A 22,760-nucleotide genomic window follows, 5' to 3' on the forward strand; every position below is an offset into this window, starting at 1 on the left:
CAAAAAATTAGGAAACAAGGTCTGGACTCTGGAGGAAGGAATTAAACGTAGAGTAGGATAAGGTTAGGTAATATGCAAATGTTGGTGTCATAGACTTACTGGCCTCAGAGCAGGTTAGGGCAATGGACAAATTGACTTGGTTCAATGACTAAAAAACTACTGAGGACCAAAAGCAACCAATCGTTTTGTGCAACAATTGAGCAAAAACAAAATGATAGTGTTGCATTACCCTCATGACAAAAAATTATGGTTGGTTTTTGTTCAGTAACTGCCATGGTCATCTAACATATGATGTATCATGAACAGTATAGTTGAGTTGGGTTGAAACTCCATTGTTTACAATCTTCCCCAAATTCAGTACACTTGTTTGCTATCACGAAAAATGGTAGATGTATACATTGACAACACGAACGCTTCTAAAACACGTGCCCGTAAACAGATCTGCTTTGAAAGGTACCAAGAATGTGTAGAGAAGACATAATGGTAAATAGGCATACTCCGTCTGTAATACACCCTAGTGATAATGCAACCTCTAAATGTGTAAGTAGATGGCAATTCTACCCCTCTATACCGACTAAAACAACTTCCAGTTCAATATGATAACTAGCAAGTTATTGTTATATAGAATATTGAAGGATAACTCGACTAGTCGTGAACTCTCTCTTAACTTCATGTTTCTGGAAAAGCATCACTGAAACATGTAAGAAAAGCTCTACACGAATTCAAGTTGAGAAAAACACTATACCTTGCCTAGAAAATGTCCAAGGCATAGGACGTAATCTATTGGAGTAGAAATGGATTGACTGTGAACTATCTCTCCCAATATCCGATCAATTGCCGCTCCCTGCATGAAGCAGAAACTGTGAAATAGGTAGCGTATACACCCTCTGTAGAGTAGTACAACATAGACATTCAGATAATTTGAACACCAGTATGACATGGAATCTAGTCACCTTTGTTACACCAACTGCTCGCACCTCCACAGAACGGCTACCTTGCACAACATCAACAGATGCATTTGAAATTGGGCCAGTCCAAAGATGCTGTAGCATATCCCTGGCTTGCAGTCTCCCAAATTCGACATCTAGAAGTGCAATATAATGACATAAACCAATGAAAGGGATCTACAATGAGTAGAGATGTCCAATGACATTCTTGGATGAGGAAACTGAATGAAAAGAAGGTACCTGCATACTTATAATTCCATACAAGTGAAGTTTCGCGTGGTTCGAAATGGGATCGGGGTGTTCTATCCGTAAAATACTCGAAAACATGCTGAGAAAATGTCAAAAGGCATCAGAAATGAGGAATCTGAAAAGATACAAATCGGAAAGGCATCAGCACGCACCTTAACACTATCTACCCATTCCATAGTTAAATGCTCTGGCATTGTTGTCATCCATTCTCCCTTTGTAAAGCGAAGAAACATCCCATTCTCTGCTGCTAGCCACATATTGTAGTCACGAAAGTTCTGCGAAAGCACTCACTTCAGAATTGGAAATACAAGGCATAGAAAAGAAGACAGAAATTGAACAAGATGAGATACATCATCTAAGACTTTTCTGCCACTTCCACTGAGGACAACAACAGTTGTCTTCGGATCACTACAGAGCGCTGTTAGAGGTTCTTTTAGATCTGGATGCAATTTAGGTTCCATTTCTTTAATCTGATGTCCTCCTCTTCTTCCCGGAGTGTCCACTGCTTCAGTTAAAGTCGCATTGAATCCCTGAAGACAACAGCCCAGATGAAAGAGTAAAATTATAAATAACACATGGTAAGTCATGCGATGGGAAAGACATAAGTGCCTACTGCCTTTCCAAGCCATAGGAAATCATATCATGAAGATGAGAAAGCAGTAATGTATGCCACTGAACAGAGTTGGGATCTCAAATAGCTCATGTAGTTATGCTTGACAACTTGTGTACATAATTAACAAGAGATCAGGAGTACATGTAAATTTGTCAAAATTAAAGAAAGAAAATATAGCTCAGAGAATACTATTTTGTTCAATTAGGTTTGATTGAACTTCTCATGCTTTTGGCTTGACAGACTCGTGAGTGGTGACATCACTTGACACAGCATAAGTGGCTGACCCCAACCATGAATGGTACAAACTGGCCCATGAAGCCATTTACTTGAATTTTTAATGTGATTAGAACTTCATACAGCAGTTCCAAAACCTTTCCCAAATACTTTCATAGGGAAGTTTGTATTTATCCAAGTCACTTCCACAAGACCATATTTTGATAAATTAATAGACAGTCCACTTTCAAAGACACGTCACATTCTTAATATGTGCAAATCAACATAGTTCCCATTTTTGCATAATGTAGTCTCTCAAATGTAGTCAAAGCAGGTCATATCTATGACTACGAGTCCCTTACGGGACACGTCATCGGCGTTGTACGCATTCCCCAATAGAGAGACTCAAGGTTGAGCAGTCTTTTTAACGTGTCTATCAAAATGGTCAGGCCTATGTACTCTGTAGAAGCCAATGTACCATGGAGATTCAGGGGGCAAATAGCAAGACTTTTCGGTTTTGGGTGGAGGGTGTTGATAATCCGTTCTTGGGGGGTATTCGAATAGATATTACATTCAGACAGAACTACTTTCAGATGTTGAATATATGTAGGCATGCAGTCTTGACCAAGGTTTACCAAGAACGTGGATTGTTCCTGTACGAGGAACAGGAACACGGTACACCACGCCACATGTCCTGAATCAAGGATCGATAGGGGTAGGCTTCTATATATAGTAATAGCAAAGTATCTCATTGCAACTGATAATCGTTAATTTCTATTAGACAACATATATTATCTTAAGACAATGAAATTAGAAACCTCAGGTTATTTACTGCAATTAAACATAGCAAACTAAACAATTACTGAATGAAAGGATTTGAAGCAAATGACCATCCATGGGATGATTCAATTAAATATCTTCCAGAATGTTACCACGAGCAATTAATAGTGGAGTTCCTAATCAACTTGTTGCTGCAGAAACCTTTAATAATATCACTTATATAAAATTACTCAAATTAATCAGTCTAAAACAATACCAGTATAAGCAATCTATTGCTAGATTGCATGTAATGTTCGATTGCATGGTTGACTGGGAGTGGAGGTGGAGCTTGTCTTATCCTTAGCTGAGCTTCAACAACAGTATCATTCAGTTCACTGCAAACAGCCACAACATGTAGCTCAAATTCTGGGTTATCCGGAGGAAACAATATTTGATTACATAAAGATACGTTGTACCTTACTTACAGCTGCACATATGTCATATAGAATGTACATGACTTATCATACATCGTTCCTATGCATTTTCTTTTATGACTTGCTGGCTCCCAAGTCACTTATAGTCGAGCTTAATTCCCAGATGCATAATTTCCAAGACCATCTTTCCGAAGTGGCAAGGATGGACAGGAACTTCATCTCTTCTTTTCTAATAGTGGTGCTTTGATAATCGAAAAAAATATAAAAGCACGAGAAAAAGTGAAAAACAAAATACTGATTTATACCTGAACCATTTCAGTTACTCAGAAAGATAAATCATCTTTATAGCTCATGGATTACACCCCACAAGTTGAATTGTTCATCCTCAACTTACTTTGTCATATTCAGGAAGAGACGGTTTTCTTATATGTCATTCTTGGTCCAACACTGATGATAGCATGTCATCCATTTTAAACACACTATCAACTTGCAAGCTATTGGTCATATTTTATATATCCAATATGAGACAAATTCACTACATGTCTTCTGAATGGTTTTAGGAAAAAAAGATCTATCTTCTAGTTCACTGACGGTGAAACGCAATAAAGAATTTCTTGCCCAAAATCATTTCCAGCCCCTTCTGAAATCTGATTCATAGCGCAATGGGAACTTGAGCTGATGCTGGCGCCTGACCAAATACTTGAGAGGTGTCAGAACTGCAGTGTGTTTCTAATTGTAGAGCTTGGACTCTACTCTGACAAGCTGCATAATTTTTTTGTTTGATCCCTAACATTCTATTTAACTACAAGGAATGTATAGATAAGTTAATTTGCAGGAGAAGAGCTGATACACTGAATGTTTAAATGGTGTTCTTTTGGATTTCGCTAAACAGTATTAGCAAATTCAAGTCATTCAGGAAGGGCTGGTCGAGTGGGATGTTAGATGTTCTGAAAAAGTTCTACACACTTTCTAAACGTCAAATAGTTATAGAGGTACCCAGTTAAGTGGTGTGGGAGAGAGTTAAGAAAAGGACTTGTACGTACGTTACATGCCACAGTTCCTGCTTAAAGAATTAAAACTTTTGAAGGTATTCAACTTTTTGTTACATAATCTTCACTTCTTCACCGTTAATCCATCAAATAGAAGACACCACCGATTATTATGGCATGGCTAGAATAGAACGCCGTCCAACTTGTACGTTAGCAAACTAGGAAATCATGATACAAAAACAAATTCCGTATTCAGTTTTCAACTCATAATTCATATCAAAATACTAGGATCTACCTTACGAAAGTTTCAGCCCATTCTTGAGCAGTATGGTTTGTCACATGCACAAAGTTATGCCGATGCCGCTTCTCTCTTTCCTCGGCTGACATATTCAAGGCTTGGCCAATTGAAGCAGCAACTTCGGTTATGTTCCAGGGGTTCACAAGAATTGCTCCAGCACCCAGTGACTGTGCAGCACCAGCAAACTAAAGAATGCAGAGAGAATGATAATATATGAGAAACAGGAACCGCAAACCTTAATTAAGAGAGGAGCGTACACTACGCAAATTGCATAGTGTCCGGTTCTCTACAAAACAAGGACTAAAACATGTCATTGCACTACTTACTAGCCGTACACATAAGGGAAGAATTAAAAAAGCTGATAAAAAAAAGAAGGAAGAATTTAAAACATGTGGCATAAATAGTTCCAGAACTCTGTTGGAAGCACAGAGCTCCATTTAATGTCACCATATACTGCCCAATATGCCGCGAAGGCACCACCTACAAGCATTCAAGATTGGGCTATTTTTGGAACAGAAAATTCTACCACTATAGTAACAACCACTCACAAAATTTCTTGTGGTGAAATAGAAGAACTTTTGTCAATGACTGCTGGGCATCAGCCACTACAACAACGTTTTACAAGGGAATAGTAAAGCATACAACCTAAAGAAAAAGTGACTGTAGATTTGGAAGTATAGTCACAAAACGAGTAGTTGGTCTTAAAGCTAGTCATAAGTGTGTCATAGCCAGATACCTAATTCCCACAACTTCGAATTACTGAATGGAAAAAATGGAGAGAGAGAGAGAGAGAGAGAGAGAGAGAGAGAACCAGAAAAGTTTCCAGTCCGAACTGGGAATTTAAGAGTTTTGATAAGTGAGGTTTTGGACGATTGAACGTTGAGCATTAAACTGAAAGTTTACAACAGCACGCCAATCGTAATTGAGCAATGCAGTGGATAGTCAGAATAGCTAAAGCCAAAGGTCAGCCAAAATAACAGACAATAGTCATGGTTAGCTCTTGCAAAGAAATTTTGCTTGAGCACTAAACTGCATTTAGTTGAGGGGAAAAAAGGACAAGGACAAGGACAAAAAGAGATAGAACTCATTATCACATAGCTTATTTGACTTCAAAAAGTCAACTAATTTGACTTCTCGTCAAACCAAAATCATAAGTAATATTGTAGCTAATCGGCAAAAAAATTAAGGCTAACAATAATTACAAGGTAATGGTAATTACTTCACTAAGAATGAGCACCCCTTTCTTTGAATCTTGGCAGGCCACAAATTCATAGCTGACGAGATTCATTCCATCACGTAAAGATGTGACAAGTGCTATATCTGCATAGGAAAAGGGAATGGAAGTTATTAGCAAGTAAATTTTCTAGGAACCCTGGAAGTAGCTACTTTTGAATATAAGTAACTTGTATCTCTTTTGGCTTGTAACAACTATAAAATTTCTCCTCTTACTTCTAAAACCACAGCACTAGAAGGTTCCTTGACCCTAAACTCCCCAAAAATCCACTGGATGGCAGTTTCAGGCGAAGCTTCCTAATTTATTTGTAAGTTGTAACTATGAAGTGAAGTCCCACATCACCTAGCTACCAAAGAAATATGAAGTATATAAGATGAGGGCACAATCACTTCAATAGCTAACTTTTGGGGTTGAATTATACCCAAGACCATGTAACATGGTATCAGCAAGGCACCAGGGATGGGTAGGTGCGTGCATATGGCAACGGCTGTCGAGTCAGCACGCTGCACATGAGGAAGGGTGTGAAAAGAAGTCCAAATTGCCTAGCTACCAAAGTAATATGAGGTATGTAAGAGTGAGGACACTCACTTCATCGTCTACCTTCCGGATTGAGTTCTACCCAAGACCGTATAATAGTACCTCCCTAAATGACTACTCAGGAACTTTTATGGCACGTAAAGATGGCTAGTCACTACCATTAATTTCAACTAATTTTGATGCAGTGAACGATTTTACCAATCCATAAGTATGTAGTTCCTACATAGAGGTTAAAACCGGGTTCTTTTTCCCTGATGAAAAGATAACTTTTTAAGTACTTTCACCTTCCAAATAATCCAAGGTAAGTTGTACAAGCATGTCTATTTTTTTTTATAAGTAATTATATTAGAAAACAGGCATTAAGGGAATGCCATTCGTATACAAAAAAGGCCGAAGACAAAAAGGCCCTATACACCACCATGTGAATTGAAAAGTACAAACCAATTTAAAAACTGATCAATAGAGGGATTACATTCTTTTTTTCTCCCAGCCATACAAGCAGATAAGCACCCAATAATGCATATTCTTGGTGCTTAAGTCCTTTAGTATGTTGTGTTTGTACATATATGTTGTCGTTTTTATGCGATATTGCACGTAAGGTTTGTTTGAGGATGTTTCAGGTAAAACATGCTAATAAGGCGTGTTTGAGCGCCAAGGGATGTATCGGGGTGCACCCAAGTGTCCAAGTGCCCGCCGGTACCCATTTCTCTGCTAGCGGAACCTAACGGTACCTCAAGAAGCCCCGGAGGCCACTCAGTGGTCAAGAAAGGCGAGGGGCATGCCAAAGCTTAGCAAGCAATGCAAATGCATCGAGGATGGCCCTTGAGGATATCCAAGAGACCAAGGCCACATGGCACACCTCCGTCAAGTCCCGTTGATCGAGTATCGAAGTATCGGAGGGCCGTCGGGACATCACAAGAGCTCAAAGGCCAAGCTGCCATGTTTTGCAGTTTTGCAGACAATGGTACCGGTACCTCAATAATATGGTACCGGTACCTTGGTGTTGAAATGGAAGACAGTTGGATTGGTACCAATACCTCATTTTTGAGGTACCGGTACCAATGCCCTTCGACCAGCACCTTTTTGCTGAATTTTTCAACCTTCCATATATGGAAAGTTTCTACTTTAGGCATGTTTTTGGGATATTTTGAGGGCATTTTTGTCCATTGTTAGGCTGATTTTATAAGCCCTATAAATAGGCTTGTATGCCATTTATGGAAGGGATGGCCAATAGTTAGTTTTAGGCCTAAGTCTTTTTCTTGCTTTCTAGGATTTCCATGTTGTGTTCTTAGTTTTTCAAGCTTTCAATCTTCAACAACTCAAGTAAGTTTAAGTGTTTTGATGTTTTCTCATGTATTAATGTTGTAGCTATGGTTTGGATCTTCTTATAAATCAAGTTTATTTCCTTTTTTATCGGTTAAATATCATGTCTTATTTCTATGCTATGTCTTGTTCTTTAACTATGAGTGAGTAGTCATTAAGGCTCGGCCATGGGGTGAATAACACCTTATAATTTAGGTTACTTTTGCTTTTCTCAACTTAAGACTTGAGGTTTGGTTTGGTTTGTAAATGTGCATAGTTGGCCCCTTTATGTAACAAAACTTGTCAATGTTAATCTCCGGTGATCATGTGCTTGCGCACATGGTTCCGAGAGCTATGTCTCGGCTCGTGTTTGCCAAAAGAACCAAAGAACTTGCTCACTTTCCAAACTATGCTTCTAGTTCATGACCTTGATATTTAGTTTGAATTCAAGTCTTGGCATTGTTAATCTCCGGTGATCATGTGCTTGCACACATGGTTTCGGGAGCGATGTCACGCCTTGTGTTTAGCTTGTTATTCAAACTCTATATCAAGTCTAACCACTTTCACCGCTAAATTTTCCGGTTGATAACCTCTGCCGTGTGAATCAACCGAGTTTCATTGGGAAAAGTTAATTGGCTTACGTTACAGGTGTTAAAGAACTTCTAGGCCTTGCCACTTTAATTCTTAGTCCAAACTCATTTTCTAGTCTTTTTCATAAGGGTATTTCTCACCTTTCAAAGGAAAATTAAAAGTTGGCCGCCTAAACGCCGCAAACCCTTGCATCTAAAAATCCTAGCAAGCTATAAAGATTATCTCTGTGGGAACGATTCCGGTCTTACCGGTTATTATGCTTTCAACGACCTAGCCCTACGCTTGGGGTGTGAACCTTTCTAAGAGGTTAGGTTGCGGTGAAGCACAAGCTATTCACCAAAAAACTTTTAAGTCTAACCAACGAATGTTCGATTCCTTCATTGAATTTCTCTCTCACCAAATAACCTACATCAAGCAAAGAGGAACCATAGCCCAAACACGCTGTCTACTCTTCCCAACTCTAACACCTCTCCAAGCGATTAACAGTTCCATAACATTCCTCAGCATAGCCCATCGCAACCCAAACCATGGCAGCACCAAGTACGAGCATGTCTATATTTAGAAAAGGTTGCAAATTTCTCGTTAAAAATGACCTCACAGAACAGTTCTCTCAGCTTTTGCTTTCAAGGGACTAAAGATGGAAAAACATGACTGACTGCTGGAACATGAGACTACATTTATCCCCGTGACTTTTTGTGATCAAGTACAATGGTAGCAATTTGGAACTGCATAATTGATGACAAAGTGACAATGGAAATCAGAAGATAATTCAATTCCTTTTCCACCAATGTCTTCCTCTTGGGTTTTGGCAATCTAACAATTGCTCTACAACCCAATTCTGAAATAACTTAGGTTTGGTTTCTTTCTTTTCCATAACTCATAAGGAGTTATATTAGACTTTTTGAGAGGCATCCTATTCAAAAAATAAACAGCAGTAAGTATGGCTTCGCCCCACATACCACTACTTAATATTGAATTGCTAAGCATTGCATTAACCATCTCAGTCGAAGTCCAATTCTTTCTTTCAGCCACTCCATTTTGCAGTGGAGTACATGGCGCAGTTTTCTCATGAAGGATCCCAATTGATTCACAGTAATTCGGGAAATGGTATTCACCACCCCTATTAGACCTTAAATGTTTTAAAATGAACTGGTAACCGTGGTTGAAAACCGCCGGTTTTGGTTTTAGGTATATATTTCGGTTTTGGTTTAGCCAATAACCAAACTGAACCGCACCGTTGCCATCCCTACAAATAACTCATATTTTCATCGTTCAAAATATAATTGACTCATAAATACTCCGTGGTCAAGGACACGGCTGTTAAAATTGACAAAAATGAAGGAGACCACGTAGATCGAGGAGAGTGGAGAGATCAACACATGATATAGCCCAAGGCTAAGCAACCTTTCCTCATTCAATGATCGTCTCTTTATTGTACTGCACTAGCTATCTCACATAGCTTGAGCAAAGGTCAAGTAAGACACATTTTGAGCGTGAAATTCCTGCTATTCATGGTAAGCTAAGTTACATACTAAAGTGAAGGAATTAGTACCAGTAACAGCATAGAGTGCACACAATCCATAAAAGTCAAGAGAACGATCCTGCACAGAAAATTTCGTGTTAGATGTACTAGAATATACCGAAGTTGAGATGCTTAAAGAGAGAACAGGAAACAGATGATCACATGCCACAGATATAAGATAAAGCTGCAAACGTTAGTCACAGTCAAAGTCAGTCTGATAGGATATAGTTGAGTTTTTTATAGAAGCAAAGAATTCAGATCGCAGAACATCTGAAGGTATTTATTTTGATGTGGAAAATTATCATAAGCGAGTGGCAAAGCAGCAACACTACAGGACATTTAGGGAGATGCAAATACTGGCACCGCTAAAGGTTATCTAGCCAAAGTAAGGACAACTAACAGACGGGGAGTGGGTAAATGACAAATGAACAACACGGAACCCAATCTGGCATGAAAGGGTTAACAAAAAGATTGACATCAACTACTTCAACACTTATCCATGATGTGTTTTGGTCTAGTTCTTGTATATGAAAAGAGCCAGATAACTCTGTTCCTAAGCATTCAATTGGTTCAATCTAATTTGCAATGCCGTTTTAAAGTACATTTAGAGAAGCATTTCCATTTTCAACCTTACAGTAGCAGTTTATAAACAAGTATACTATGGATGGACTAGAAAAGGATATGCCATATGTTATAGATTTAGGCAATCAGTTGAACTAAATAGTCAATATTTCTTCAAAGCACTAGAGATTTCAAAATCCTTGATATGATAGTGACCAGAAACGAGTCCAACATTACCAACATCCATGGGAAGAAGGCTTATGTGTGTAATTTTGGTATATCACCTAAAAAACAATTGATCAAACATGTTTATTACTGTGGTCAAGATTTTATTCTCCTCCTCCTTACTGACTTGAAGACAAGCATGCAAAACAAGTTTGAGTAAGCACCACTTACAACAGCTATTCTGTTGTTCCAAAATTGATTTGGCCAAGTATACATGTTTTTCATAAATGGTATGTTGGAGTTTATACCACATTGGTTATTTATAACCTCCAAAACGAGTTTGTTGCCAATTGGTTTTGAGTTGGATGCTTTAACAGGGTACTCCAAGTTGAGGATAACACCGCAAGAAAGGAAATTATGAGCAAACTAACAGCCTTCCTACCAAATTATCCATCGAGCAGGGAAATACCGTATCAAACATTTATAGACATCTTGCAGATTAAGTAGTGATAGATAAAGTAAAAGATTCACCAGATGATGTATTGGAACAGCAGACAAAGTACCAAATCTGCCATTAATGCGTCCAACAATTTCATGAACCTGGCTTGTAAGTTTTTGATCTGTGCAAATACATAACAAATGAAATGCAAATTCTACAACAAAATTCAAGAAAAAGACTCTTATGCAGTTAACAACAATGTATAGTGGCATGGGAAAGTTATTAGAAATGGCCATTGATAAAATGTACACGTTTTCAGAAGAAAAAGCAACATGATGATCTGTAGGAATGATGTGCTTCTGTGAGTCCAAGGAGGTAAAGCTCAACAGTCGGAGTCAAGAAAGTCGAGAGAGAGAGAGAGAGAGAGAGAGAGAGAGAGAGAGAGAGAGAGAGTTGCCGAATCAAACCAAGAGGTGGCATGTCTGCGAAGCTCAGAACATTGTCATTAAACATCAGATGTTCTTGGGAAATATGGACAAATGACCAGTGGACTACCATATACAAATGTCTGGAAATATCCTAAATAAAAATACCAATTGGGGCAAGAAAAATAGCAACATTAGCGAAGAAATACCACCTTGACAAGTCAAAGCTTGCTACCTTGTAAAGGCAAAATGGTTGCATAATGGGATTCTGGACATCTGATATTAATCTTTACATATGTATCGGCTGTATTACCGACTTATCCCCATACCGCCATTTGGAATCCTAATTTTATCTCTCTCTCTAGTGGCCAAGGCAAAGCACGCAACTACAACCACCCCCATGGGCGGAGGTATATTGATTCAAATGGGGTCTCTGTCTCCAAGGCATTGTGAATATATATTCTGTATCTTGAATATATATTCTGTATCTTCTTGTAATATGCTATTTTAGGACATGTATCGTAATCAAATCATAGTTTAATCACAGGGTAATCATATCGTAATCATATCATAGGGTAATCATATCGTAATCAAATCTTGTAATCTTCCTTTCTTAGGCATAGCTTTACTCTATTTAAAGGTGTACTCACCTCATTGTAATTCATTCAGAAATAACATTAGTATTTTCCGTCTCTGTTTCTCTGTTTTCTATCATGGTATCAGAGCGGGTTCCGAAACCCTAACCTGCTTTCCAATCAGTCTTCTATCCTCAGATCTCTTTCCCTCTGTTAGCTACTATCGTTCCCTCTCTCTGTTTTTCAGCAACCCAAATCACAAGAAATACCCACAGCAGTCGACACCCATCCCTCTCCAACCGCCGGTGACCTACCCACACTCCGACAACCTCCAGCAGCTCTTGCCGGCACTGCAGTAGCTCCGGCGACCTCTGTTACAGCTCCGACGAACCAGTCTAAGGCAGATTGGTACTCTGGTATTCTGTTTTCTTTTTTGACTGCGTTTCTCTGTTAGCATCATGTCTGGCGATAAAAATCAGGCTATTAGTGTTCGTTTGACCGGTAAAAACTACTCCTACTGGGCTCATGTGATGAAAATTTTTGTTGTTGGTAAAGAAATGTGGGGATACGTAGACGGTTCTACGCTACCTCCTCCTGATCCAAAAGACCCAGGGTATGCCACTGCCTTGGGAAAATGGAACACAGGGAATGCACATATTTTGACTTGGTTTCACAACTCCGTAGAACCAAGTATTGGAATGAATTTTTCGAAATATAACACAGCAAAGAAAGTTTGGGATTATCTACAAGCTCTGTATCTTGAATCAAATTTTGCTAAACGATATGAGCTTGAAATGTCCATCCGAAATACCACCTAAAACAATAAATCGATTCAAGAATTTTATAACGAAATGACTACTTATTGGGATCGGTTAGCTCTCATGGAACCTTCAAATTTGCAGCTACTTGATAGTTATGTCAGATTTCGTGAGGAGTTACGACTCGTTCAGTTTCTCATGGCCCTTCGAACTCAGTTTGAGCCTTTTCGTGGGGCTATCTTGCATCGGTCTCCATTGCCCTCAGTAGATGGTGCTATTCATGAGCTTATCGCTGAGGAAACGCGGTTCAAAGTGGCTAATCTTGCACCTCCCTTACAATCTGTCTTTGCTGCTCCATTTGCTCCATCTGGCCAATATCCGGCACATCATTCACCCACTCCAGCATCTCATCCTGTCCAATTTGCGGCCAAGCCAAGGCCTCAAATTCCTGAAGATGAGTGTAACTATTGCCATCAGAAAGGTCATTGGAAGCATCAATGCCCTAACCGTCCCAAGCCAAAGGGACGAAATGTTACTCAGTCGACTGGCCCTCACGCCCTGCATCAGTCTCGGGCACCACAACAGCATTCTCGCCCTCTTGAAGCCTTGGCAGCACCAGCCTTCAGTAGTGCACCTCCAGAGTTTGATTATGAACAATTTCAGCAGTTTCAAGCTTACATGGAAGCCATTCGAGGGGGTTCTCCCCAAGCTTCTGCCATGACTACCACTCACTCAGGTTTGCGTGGTTCTCCCACCTCAGGTATCCAACCCACCACTTGGATCTTTGATTCTGGCTCTTCTCATCATATGACTCCTGATATGTCTCTTCTTAGTAATTGTGTGCCACCTGCTTTTCCTATTAGTATTGCCACAGCCAATGGTTCTCCCATGCATGTTGCTTCTATTGGTTCCATTCTATCTTCTACTGCACCTTCACTATCTATTCCTAATGTCTTTTATGTTCCTCAGTTGTCTTTGAGCCTACTTTTAATCAGCCAATTATCCGACTCTGGTTTTGATATTGTTTTCTCTTCCTCTGGTTGTGTTGTGCAGGATCGGGATTCCAAGAAGCAGATTAGGGCAGGCCGTAGAGTTGGTGATCTCTATCTTTTGGAGCACTTGCATCTTCCAATAAAACCTTCTTCCACTGCTGCATCATCTTTTTGTTTAGATCATAAGTCATCTCCGTTTTATCTTTGGCATTCTAGATTAGGACATCTGTCTAGTGAACGTCTAAAACTTTTAGTTAAGTCAGGTCATTTGGGTCATATTTCAATCAGTAATATTTCAGAATGCAGTGGTTGTAAGTTTGCAAAAATGTCAGCTTTACCTTTTAATAAAAGTACCTCTATTTCTACTTCGCCTTTTCAGCTTGTTCACACTGATTTATGGGGCCCTTATCCGGTTGCTACTAAAGGTGGTTTTGTCTATTATGTCTCTTTTGTGGATGATTTTAGTCGGTATACTTGGGTATACATGACACACAAATCTGAGTTCTTTACGATTTATAAGAATTTCCATGCCATGGTTCAAAATCAGTTTTCTACATCGGTTAAAATTCTTCGGTTTGACTTGGGTGGGGAATATTCACTCTCAGAGTTTCATAAATTCCTAGATTCGCTTGGGACTATCCACCAATCGTCTTGCACTGACACTCCTGCCCAAAATGGTAGAGCTGAAAGAAAACATCATCATCTTTTTAATACTGCTCGGTCTCTACTCCTGTCTTCCTCCGTCCCGTCTTGTTACTGGGGAGAAGTTGTTCTCACTGCAGCCTATCTCCTGAATCGGATGCCCACCCCTCTTCTCTCTGGTAGCTCTCCTTATGAGCGGCTTTATGGTCAGGTTCCTAATTACTCTCCTCTTCGAGTGTTTGGTTCTACCTGTTTTGTTCTCCTTCCCAAGAAAGACCGCATTAAGCTCAGCACCCGCTGTGTCTTAGGTGTTTTTTTAGGGTATGGCATTAATCAAAAAGGGTATCGGTGTTATGATCCTGTGACCAAAAAGCTTTATGTTTCAAGGCACGTTGTCTTCTTAGAGCGTCTTCCCTATTTTTACTCTTCCACCTCGCACTGCTCTAGTAGCCAAAGAAGACTTGATCCATATTGATTCCTATGGATATGGATGTGCCTCCCGAAGAGTACACCTCCACTCTTCAAGTATCTGATATTTCTACAGCCCCCTCAGCATCACCTCGTCGTGCTCCGATCACCCAGGTCTACACCCGTCGTCCAACTTCTACAGCTGCTCCCCAATCTGCCTCTGCGGATCCTGATCCGCCTGCCCGCCGGTATCTCGTTTGCGACAATCGTCAACCACCGGTAAAATATGGCTTTACTAATACCTGTTTCTCATCCTCTTATCAATCATTCCTTTCCCGCATTCACACTTATTTTGAGCCTAGGTCCTATAAAGAAGCTTGCAATGATCCCAATTGGGTGGATGCCATGCAAGCTGAACTTACTGCTCTTGCTCACAATCAGACTTGAGAGTTGGTTTCACTTCCAGATGGTAAGAATCTAATCGGTTGCAAATGGGTCTACAAGGTTAAGACTCATTCTGATGGTTCTTTAGAACGGTACAAAGCCCGCTTAGATGCTAAAGGGTTTTCTCAGGAGTATGGAATTGATTATGAGGAAACTTTTGCCCCCGTTGCCAAAATGACCACTATGCGCACCTTGATCTTAGTGGCCGCAATGCACCAGTGGCCTCTTTCTCAGTTGGATGTAAAGAATGCTTTTCACAATGGCAATCTCTCTAAAGAGGTTTATATGCGGCCTCCTCCTGGCTTCTCTCATCCTTCCGGTATGGTTTGTCGCTTGTATCGTGCTCTCTATGGCTTGAAACAGTCCCCTCGCGTTTGGTATTCACGCTTTCAGGATGTTGTTCTTCAGATTGGCTTCACGCTTCCAGGATGTTGTTCTTCAAATTGGCTTCACGCCTAGCATGCATGACTCTGCTCTATTTCTCCGTCGCCCCTCTCATGGCCTGGTACTTCTCTTACTTTATGTTGATGACATGATCATCACTGGTTCTGATTCTACTGCTATTGATGAAGTCAAAAGTCATCTATTCGAAATAAAAGACTTAGGCCCGCTATGTTATTTCCTTGGTATTGAAGTTGCTTCCTCTCCTCAGGGGTATCTTTTGGAACAATCCAAGTATGTTACTGATATTCTTCACCATGCCCGTCTCACGGATACGAAGACTGCTGATACTCCCCTTGAACTTCATGCCAAGTCCTCTCCCTCTGATGGTGTCCCCCTTGAGGATCCTACGGAATATCGCGAATTGGTGGGCTGCTTAGTTTATCTTACTGTTACTCGGCTAGATATTTCTTATGTAGTTCACATTGTTAGTCAGTTTGTCTCTGCTCCTTGGACTACGCATTGGGCTGCCCTCTTACGTATTCTCCATTATCTTCGTGATACCCTTCATCAGTGCCTTCTGATTTCTTCTACATCAAGCTTAACCCTCCATACTTATGCTGATGCTGACTGGGCAGGTGATGTCAATGACCGCAAATCTACCTCTGGCCTTTGTGTTTTCTAGGCGATTCTCTTATCTCCTGGAAAAGCAAAAAGCAATCTGTTGTTGCTCGCTCCACCGCGGAAGCTGAATATCGTGCCATGGCCCATGCTACCTCTGAAATTGTCTAGCTTATTTTCGATATGGGGGTCTCTGTTACTACTCCTATGCCTCTTTATTGCGACAATAAGAGTGCTATTCAGCTTGCCCACAACTCGGTCTTCCATGAGCGCACGAAGCACATTGAGATTGATTGTCATTTCATACGTCAGCATCTTCAGTCTGGCACCATTGCTTTACCCTTCGTCTCCTCCACATTGCAGCTGGCTGATTTCTTCATGAAGACCCATACCGCTGCTCGTTTCCGCTTTCTCCTTGACAAACTCTCGATGCTCTTTGCCCTCGCACCTTGAGTTTGAGGGGGGGTGTTAATATATATTTTGTATCTTGAATATATATTCTGTATCTTCTTGTAATATGCTATTTTAGAACATGTATCGTAATCAAATCATAGTATAATCACAGGGTAATCATATCGTAATCATATCATAGCGTAATCATAGGGTAATCATATCGTAATCAAATCTTGTAATCTTCCTTTCTTAGGCATAGCTTTACTCTATTTAAAGGTGTACTCACGTCATTGTAATTCATTCAGAAATAACATTAGTATTTTCCGTCTCTGTTTCTCTGTTTTCTATCAGGCATAGCACCCAACTACAACCACACCCATGGGTGGAGGTATATTGATTCAAATGGGGGCTCACTTGATCCCAGTGGCTTCCAAAATTTCACTATGGATTATACCCTTTGTAGAGCGATTTCTCTGTACTTGACCCCACAATTTGGTAAAAAACAAATGTTGCCCCAAGGCTCAAACCCCAAACAGGATAAAATGTAGAGAATCCCAAACAACGACAATATGGAAAGTTCACGGAGTTAACCCAATCTTCGTCTTTATAATTCAATTTTGCTATTTCATTCTTGAATGTTATCTTTGATGATTTATTGGCAATTCCTCTTTAGACAGTTGAAATTCAGGATAAACTCTCTAAATATGTCCCCTTTTTTTGGAAAATATCTAATTTAGTATATGATTTCTATTTCTCTTATTACCATTTTGATCTGATGTTATCTTTCGATTATCAAATCAAAAGGATAAAACTGTATTTGGTCATAAGTAATTGACCCCACTTTCCAAAAATCCTAGCTCTGCCCCTGACCACACTTTCCTACCTTAGGTCCTTAGCTAGTGCTTGACTAGCATATCCAACGTCCTTCATAAGACTGCTACATGCTGCTAGATAACTGAACTGGACAAACCAAAGACACGACACAAAAACCAAATCATTGAGTCCAAGAAACTCTGTGGACCCTCATAAAGCCAAATCAAGCATTTAGGGCATTCGGATGAAAGAAACTGCAGGAAGTTTTGTCAGGGCAGATTAAGAAGTAAGATGTTATACTATGAAGATCAAAAGTTGGAAAACCTTGGCATATTGATCCCTGTAAACAACAAACAATACTCGATTGTACTTGCCTACATGGCACGAATGCTAAAGTAAATACCCAACTTTCATAACCGAAATCTAAGTTCTTGTAACGATCTATTTACAAAACTTGCATGATAGCTTAATTTGAAAATAGAAAAAGTTGGTTGCAAACAAGAAATTATTTGACATCTTATAATTCCAACAGCACAAGCAAATTCATAGGAAGAGTGACAACAAGAATGCTAAGAGTAGAGCATACATTCAGGAACATCTGTTCTTGTTGGAACAGCAATTTGCACCAAAACAACTTTATCACGCCAAGTTGGGTTTTCCTCGAGAAACTTTTCAAAAGCCAGTATCTTTTGGGGAATTCCTTTGATCATATCAAGGCGATCAACACCTAACATTACCTGTAAAACAACAAGGCAAACAATGAACAGAGCCATAGTCTAAGCACAACTTTACCACCCCGATAGAAACAAGTAGCCATTGGCAACACTTAGATTGGGTCCAGAAGACAAATAAACCTAAAGTAAATACAAAGATTTAGAAGTATTATAAAACTAACTCCAAGTTCATGGAATAAAACAGCCCCAAAGGAACAAAGTACCCACCTTTCTCCCAGCGAATCTTTCTTTTAGTTCCTTGATGTGTTCCTGGACTTGAGGAACCTCAAGTGCGCGGATAAATCGATCTGAATCGATTCCAATAGGAAACTGTAATTCCACAAACATAAGAAAGATAATAAGCTTAACAAAGGCATAAAGTAGTTCAAAGTGGAATACTTTGAATACTTAAAAAATCCTAGCAAATTAATGGAGTAAATGACTAAGAAGTAACATGAAGAATAAAATACAAGAAGGTATGTAAAATAAACAATTTAGCTTGAAGCATACCGCAGCCACACGAGTCAGCCTTCCTTGATCCTCTACTCCTTCAGGTGTGCCTTCAAGCCCAAGAATGCGAGTGCAAGCACTGACAAAATGTCTAGCATAGTCATAGGTGTGGAAACTGAAACAAAAATTCAATGTTTGACGTTATTATTATTGACATAGATGATCTCAGGGAAAAAATGATTTCCAAAACCAAAATATTACCCTGGAACATACAAAGAACAAAACTCGATTTCATATTTATTAACAGCTGGGCATGGATATAAAGATGCATCCAATCATACAGAAATCATAATTCTAGGCCATCTAGGTCATGTGAGTGCATATGCAATGTGCAATGTGCTATTAGAACTTCACCTTTTTCGAAAGTATGTGGCACACGGATTTGATTTTATGAGACACTAAGAGAGTCAGCTGCTGATGAACTTTTGACGGTTTAAACAAGGAATGTTCAGGTGGGAGTGGATGACAGTTGATCAGTATTTTGCTAGTTTTGAGGTACTAACCATGTTGAGTAAGTAACACATGATTGAATACAGAAGTAGAAAACTCGAGAACTTACCCAACCAGGTCAGCAGCAAGAACTGCATGCAAAAGCTCTGACCGAGATGGCAGTGTCCTGTGTATTTCTGATGAAGGAAAGGGTGTGTGAAGAAACCAACCAACTTTCATTTGGCTGTTGTAATCCTTCAGGCATTTTGGAAGGAACATGAGGTGGTAGTCATGGCACCAAACAACATCACCCTCCTCATAATGCTGGTTTACCACATCAGCAAACATTTGATTTGCTTTCTTATACGCAGCAAACTGGGACTGAAAGCTTCTGGTAGTGGCAAGGCGATCTTCTTGTGGAAGTCCAATATAATGAAAAAGAGGCCATAATATGTTGTTGCAGTAGCCATTATAATATTGATGAACAATATCTTCATCCAGGAACACAGGAATACATTTCTGCGGTGCATGGAAAAAAACTTCAACAAGTTAATGGTGCTCAAAAGAGTTACTCAAGAATAGAAAAATGAATAGTTTTCCTGTGATTGTTACAAGGCTATTAAAGCATGATATCCTCCACAAACAAAGGTGAAAATGTAATAGCCAAACTTTTGAACCTTTTCAGCCAAAGCTTTAGTAAGTGTCCTCTGTCCAGCCTCATCTGGCACATTAACACCAGCCCACCCAATCCATCTTGCCTCAAATTCCTTTACCCCTTCACAATTAATAAAGAATCGTCAGATTTTTCCCATTTGGGTAGAAATAGAGTCCCTAACAAAACTAAATACAACTGGATTATCTTCACTAAACAAAGCGGAAATGTTAGGAACTAAACATATTAAGTAAGACTAACCAAGAAGAGCAGTGACTAAGCCCCCAGCGCTCATCTCAAGTGACCAGGACTCCTCGCTTCTCCTAACTGCAGAAACTGGCAGCCTGTTGGCCACCACTAACAGCCTTTGCCTGAAGGGTCTCCCATCTGGCCTTTCCCATCCCTCACCAAGAGCCCGTGCAGCTAAGGCCCCTTCCAAATACTGTTCTACATAGTAAGCCCCAAAGTTATCCCCTTCTCTTAATCGCAATTCGTGCTCAGAGAGCTCTGTACCCCTGCTAATATCAGTAGCCTCATTTGACTGAGAAGCCCTGCTGCTCTTTCTTAGCTCCCTTTCTCTCAAGAGCCTTTCTACTCTACTAGTGGGGATTGCTGAGTACCCGTTGGACTTGTTCCCAGGCATACGCCAAGTCTACCACAAAACCTTTCACAACGACTTAAGTGACGTAAGTAGTCGTTCCGGTTTCCTGAAGATAATCAAGTTTCCTGCTCGTCAGTTAGAGCAAAATACCTTGCAAGTAACAAAATAATGAAAAGGTATTATCATCCTCAGTAAACACAAGAAAGCAATAAAAAGACAAAAGAATGTATACAGAGAGATAACAGAGATATTGGGATCCAAAGAATTATATGGTGAAAAACATGGGGTCTACCACATAGTCTCGGTCATTTTGAGTTCCATAATTTGAAAAGCGCACATTCTACACATCAAGCTATGAAAAAGAGGGAGAAACATAATGACAGATAGGCAGAGAGGGATATCAATTGCCCCCACACATGGATAATGTCCACAAAATGAGATAAATGGGTTGCACGGAAACATTATTATTGGCTAAAAATTAGAGTATCTGGATCTCCATCTTTTACAGATTGACAGCTCTCAGATTGAAAAACTCGCACATTACATGAGAGAATTCTAAACGTTTCGATTCAGTAGAAGGAACAAGACAAAAACAAAAAAAAAAAAACAAAAACTCCTATAAGGAACCCAAGAAGCAATATCAAGAAAATCAAGAATCCGTACCAAGAATACTACCAAATGTGGATCTCTTGAGGTGGGTTTCGATCAAAATCCACTCCCTGCGTTAGGAACAAGCCTTCCAAACCTTGAACGATCTGTGTGTTGATGATGATAAAAGAAACAGGCGGAAGTGGGGAGAGGGTCGGTGGAGAGAGAGAGAGAGAGAGAGGGGGAGAGTGAGAGTGAGAAGAATCAGCAGATTCTTTGGTGGTGGGGGATTATCACAGTGAGAGAAAAAGAAACGGAGCAACGGAATACTCGTGTAAACTTTACAAAGGTAAATATAAAAGCCTTACAGCCATGCAGGTGACAGCCTAAGATTTGCGGAAGAGCAAAAGAAACTACTAATTTTCTAATAATCCCGGGTAGCTCAAGGGGGGTGGCCACCGGCCCACCACTGTAAACCTAGATATCTGAGTTAAAATTTGATGGACTCTTGGGGTCAGGCTGTAACAAAAAAAAATGTCTTTGTAAATTATTTAGTTTTGGCGTGGACGAGCTGACTGTTTTTTACCACACCAAAGAGAGAAACAATCAAAGTACTCATAAAATGATCCGAACATGCGAACACACTTGACCGTAAAAATAAAAAAACAAAACTAGTGGTAGTTATTTGTCTAATGGCTCACTTGGCAGCTATAGGTAATCCTTGCGCCACGCATGAGAATCTTCTGTAATTGAATTCAATAAAACAAAAGCTCATAGTACAGTATTATACACCATACAGAATCGGTGATTGAGATGTTCATAAGGCTTCGCATCTTCGTGAGAATCTGCTTCCGAATGAGCTTCTAAACGCACACATTTCGCTTAATAATAAGTACATCCTGAAAAACTTTTGGGTAACAATTTTTCCCGAGAAGCAACTTTTTCGCATTTTGAGCCACAACAAAAATCTCGTTATTAAACACCAAAAAAAAAAAGTATATTAGACCACAAAAATTCATAAACAATACTACTACAAAATTCATAAATTTGAGACGTCTTTTTTACTAGAAAAAAAATCATGATAAATAACACAGTAAAAATTCGTAAACACTACCGCAAAAAATCATATCTCAAGCCACAACAATTCATAAAATGAGCTACTCCTACAAAATTTTGCCAATCAAAAAGAAAAGAAAATGAGCCATAAAAATTCATAAAATGAGTCAAAAAAATTCGTAAAAGGAGTGTACACCGCAGACTTTTCCTTCCAAAGCATACCTCATCTTATTTCATTGAGATTGAGATAAGAGTGGTGTCATCTCATGTTGCCACATTTGAATAGCATGTCAAGTTAGTGCTAGGAATTTTTCTGCCTTCAGCTAAACAAGTCTTTTATGCGTTTTGAGGATTCTTGATAAGAATAAAAAATGACACGACCCGAAAAGATTCCCAACCCTAAATTAATGCGAGTATTCAAAAGAAAGATATATGTCTAAGTTTCGTTAAGTAAGTTAGGCATGCCCTAAGAGCGGGCAGCGGCTTTGTCTATGTATTGTCACGAGAAAAAGGCGCTTAGATTTGCTTACGGTCTTTCTTTCTTTTTTGACAAACAAAATCAACCCAAATACATATTATAGATAACAAATAAACAGTACAATCAGTCATTCAGTCGTTTACAAACCATATAAACAGCCCCATACAGCAACCAAAAACACAACATAACCCAACAAATCAAAACAAAGACCCAATGAAACCAAACAAACAAACAAGGAAGGAATTACCTAGTGAAAATTGAAATGTAGTCCCCAAATAAGATTACGAATTCTTATACTAGTATTTCATTGCAAGATTCAGTACAAAGCTGACGGTTTATTAATTGGTTTAATCATAAAGTCTTACTATTTGTGTGTAAAAATGCAATGGAGAAATCAGGAAGGAATCTTAGGATCTCATTGTCATTGC

General features: G+C 39.5%; 1 protein-coding gene across 8 annotated transcripts in view; it reads right to left on the bottom strand.

The window, feature by feature from the left end:
- Positions 1-22,760, bottom strand: part of LOC131331465 (alpha,alpha-trehalose-phosphate synthase [UDP-forming] 1) — a 28,159-nt gene that overhangs the window by 993 nt on the left and 4,406 nt on the right. The window contains exons 1-17 of one of the 8 annotated variants that reach the window (XM_058365418.1): positions 20,886-21,220; positions 19,871-20,316; positions 19,635-19,732; positions 19,088-19,476; positions 18,529-18,643; positions 18,247-18,348; positions 17,892-18,042; positions 10,946-11,034; positions 9,719-9,767; positions 5,722-5,822; positions 4,500-4,687; positions 3,059-3,176; positions 1,547-1,726; positions 1,349-1,471; positions 1,188-1,275; positions 954-1,084; positions 746-844 (exon numbers count right to left, since the gene is read on the bottom strand). In XM_058365418.1, the coding sequence (XP_058221401.1) occupies positions 746-844; positions 954-1,084; positions 1,188-1,275; positions 1,349-1,471; positions 1,547-1,726; positions 3,059-3,176; positions 4,500-4,687; positions 5,722-5,822; positions 9,719-9,767; positions 10,946-11,034; positions 17,892-18,042; positions 18,247-18,348; positions 18,529-18,643; positions 19,088-19,476; positions 19,635-19,732; positions 19,871-20,252 (2,403 nt within the window). In that variant the 5' untranslated portion in view covers positions 20,253-20,316; positions 20,886-21,220. Of the gene's footprint in view, positions 1-745; positions 845-953; positions 1,085-1,187; positions 1,276-1,348; positions 1,472-1,546; positions 1,727-3,058; positions 3,177-4,499; positions 4,688-5,721; positions 5,823-9,718; positions 9,768-10,945; positions 11,035-17,891; positions 18,043-18,246; positions 18,349-18,528; positions 18,644-19,087; positions 19,477-19,634; positions 19,733-19,870; positions 20,361-20,502; positions 20,643-20,873; positions 21,221-22,760 lie in introns of those variants that run through there. The other 7 variants (XM_058365419.1, XM_058365416.1, XM_058365414.1 and 4 more) reach the window with 7 other exon arrangements.

This window comes from Rhododendron vialii, chromosome 6a, assembly GCF_030253575.1.
Source record: "Rhododendron vialii isolate Sample 1 chromosome 6a, ASM3025357v1".
Taxonomy (NCBI): domain Eukaryota; kingdom Viridiplantae; phylum Streptophyta; class Magnoliopsida; order Ericales; family Ericaceae; genus Rhododendron; species Rhododendron vialii.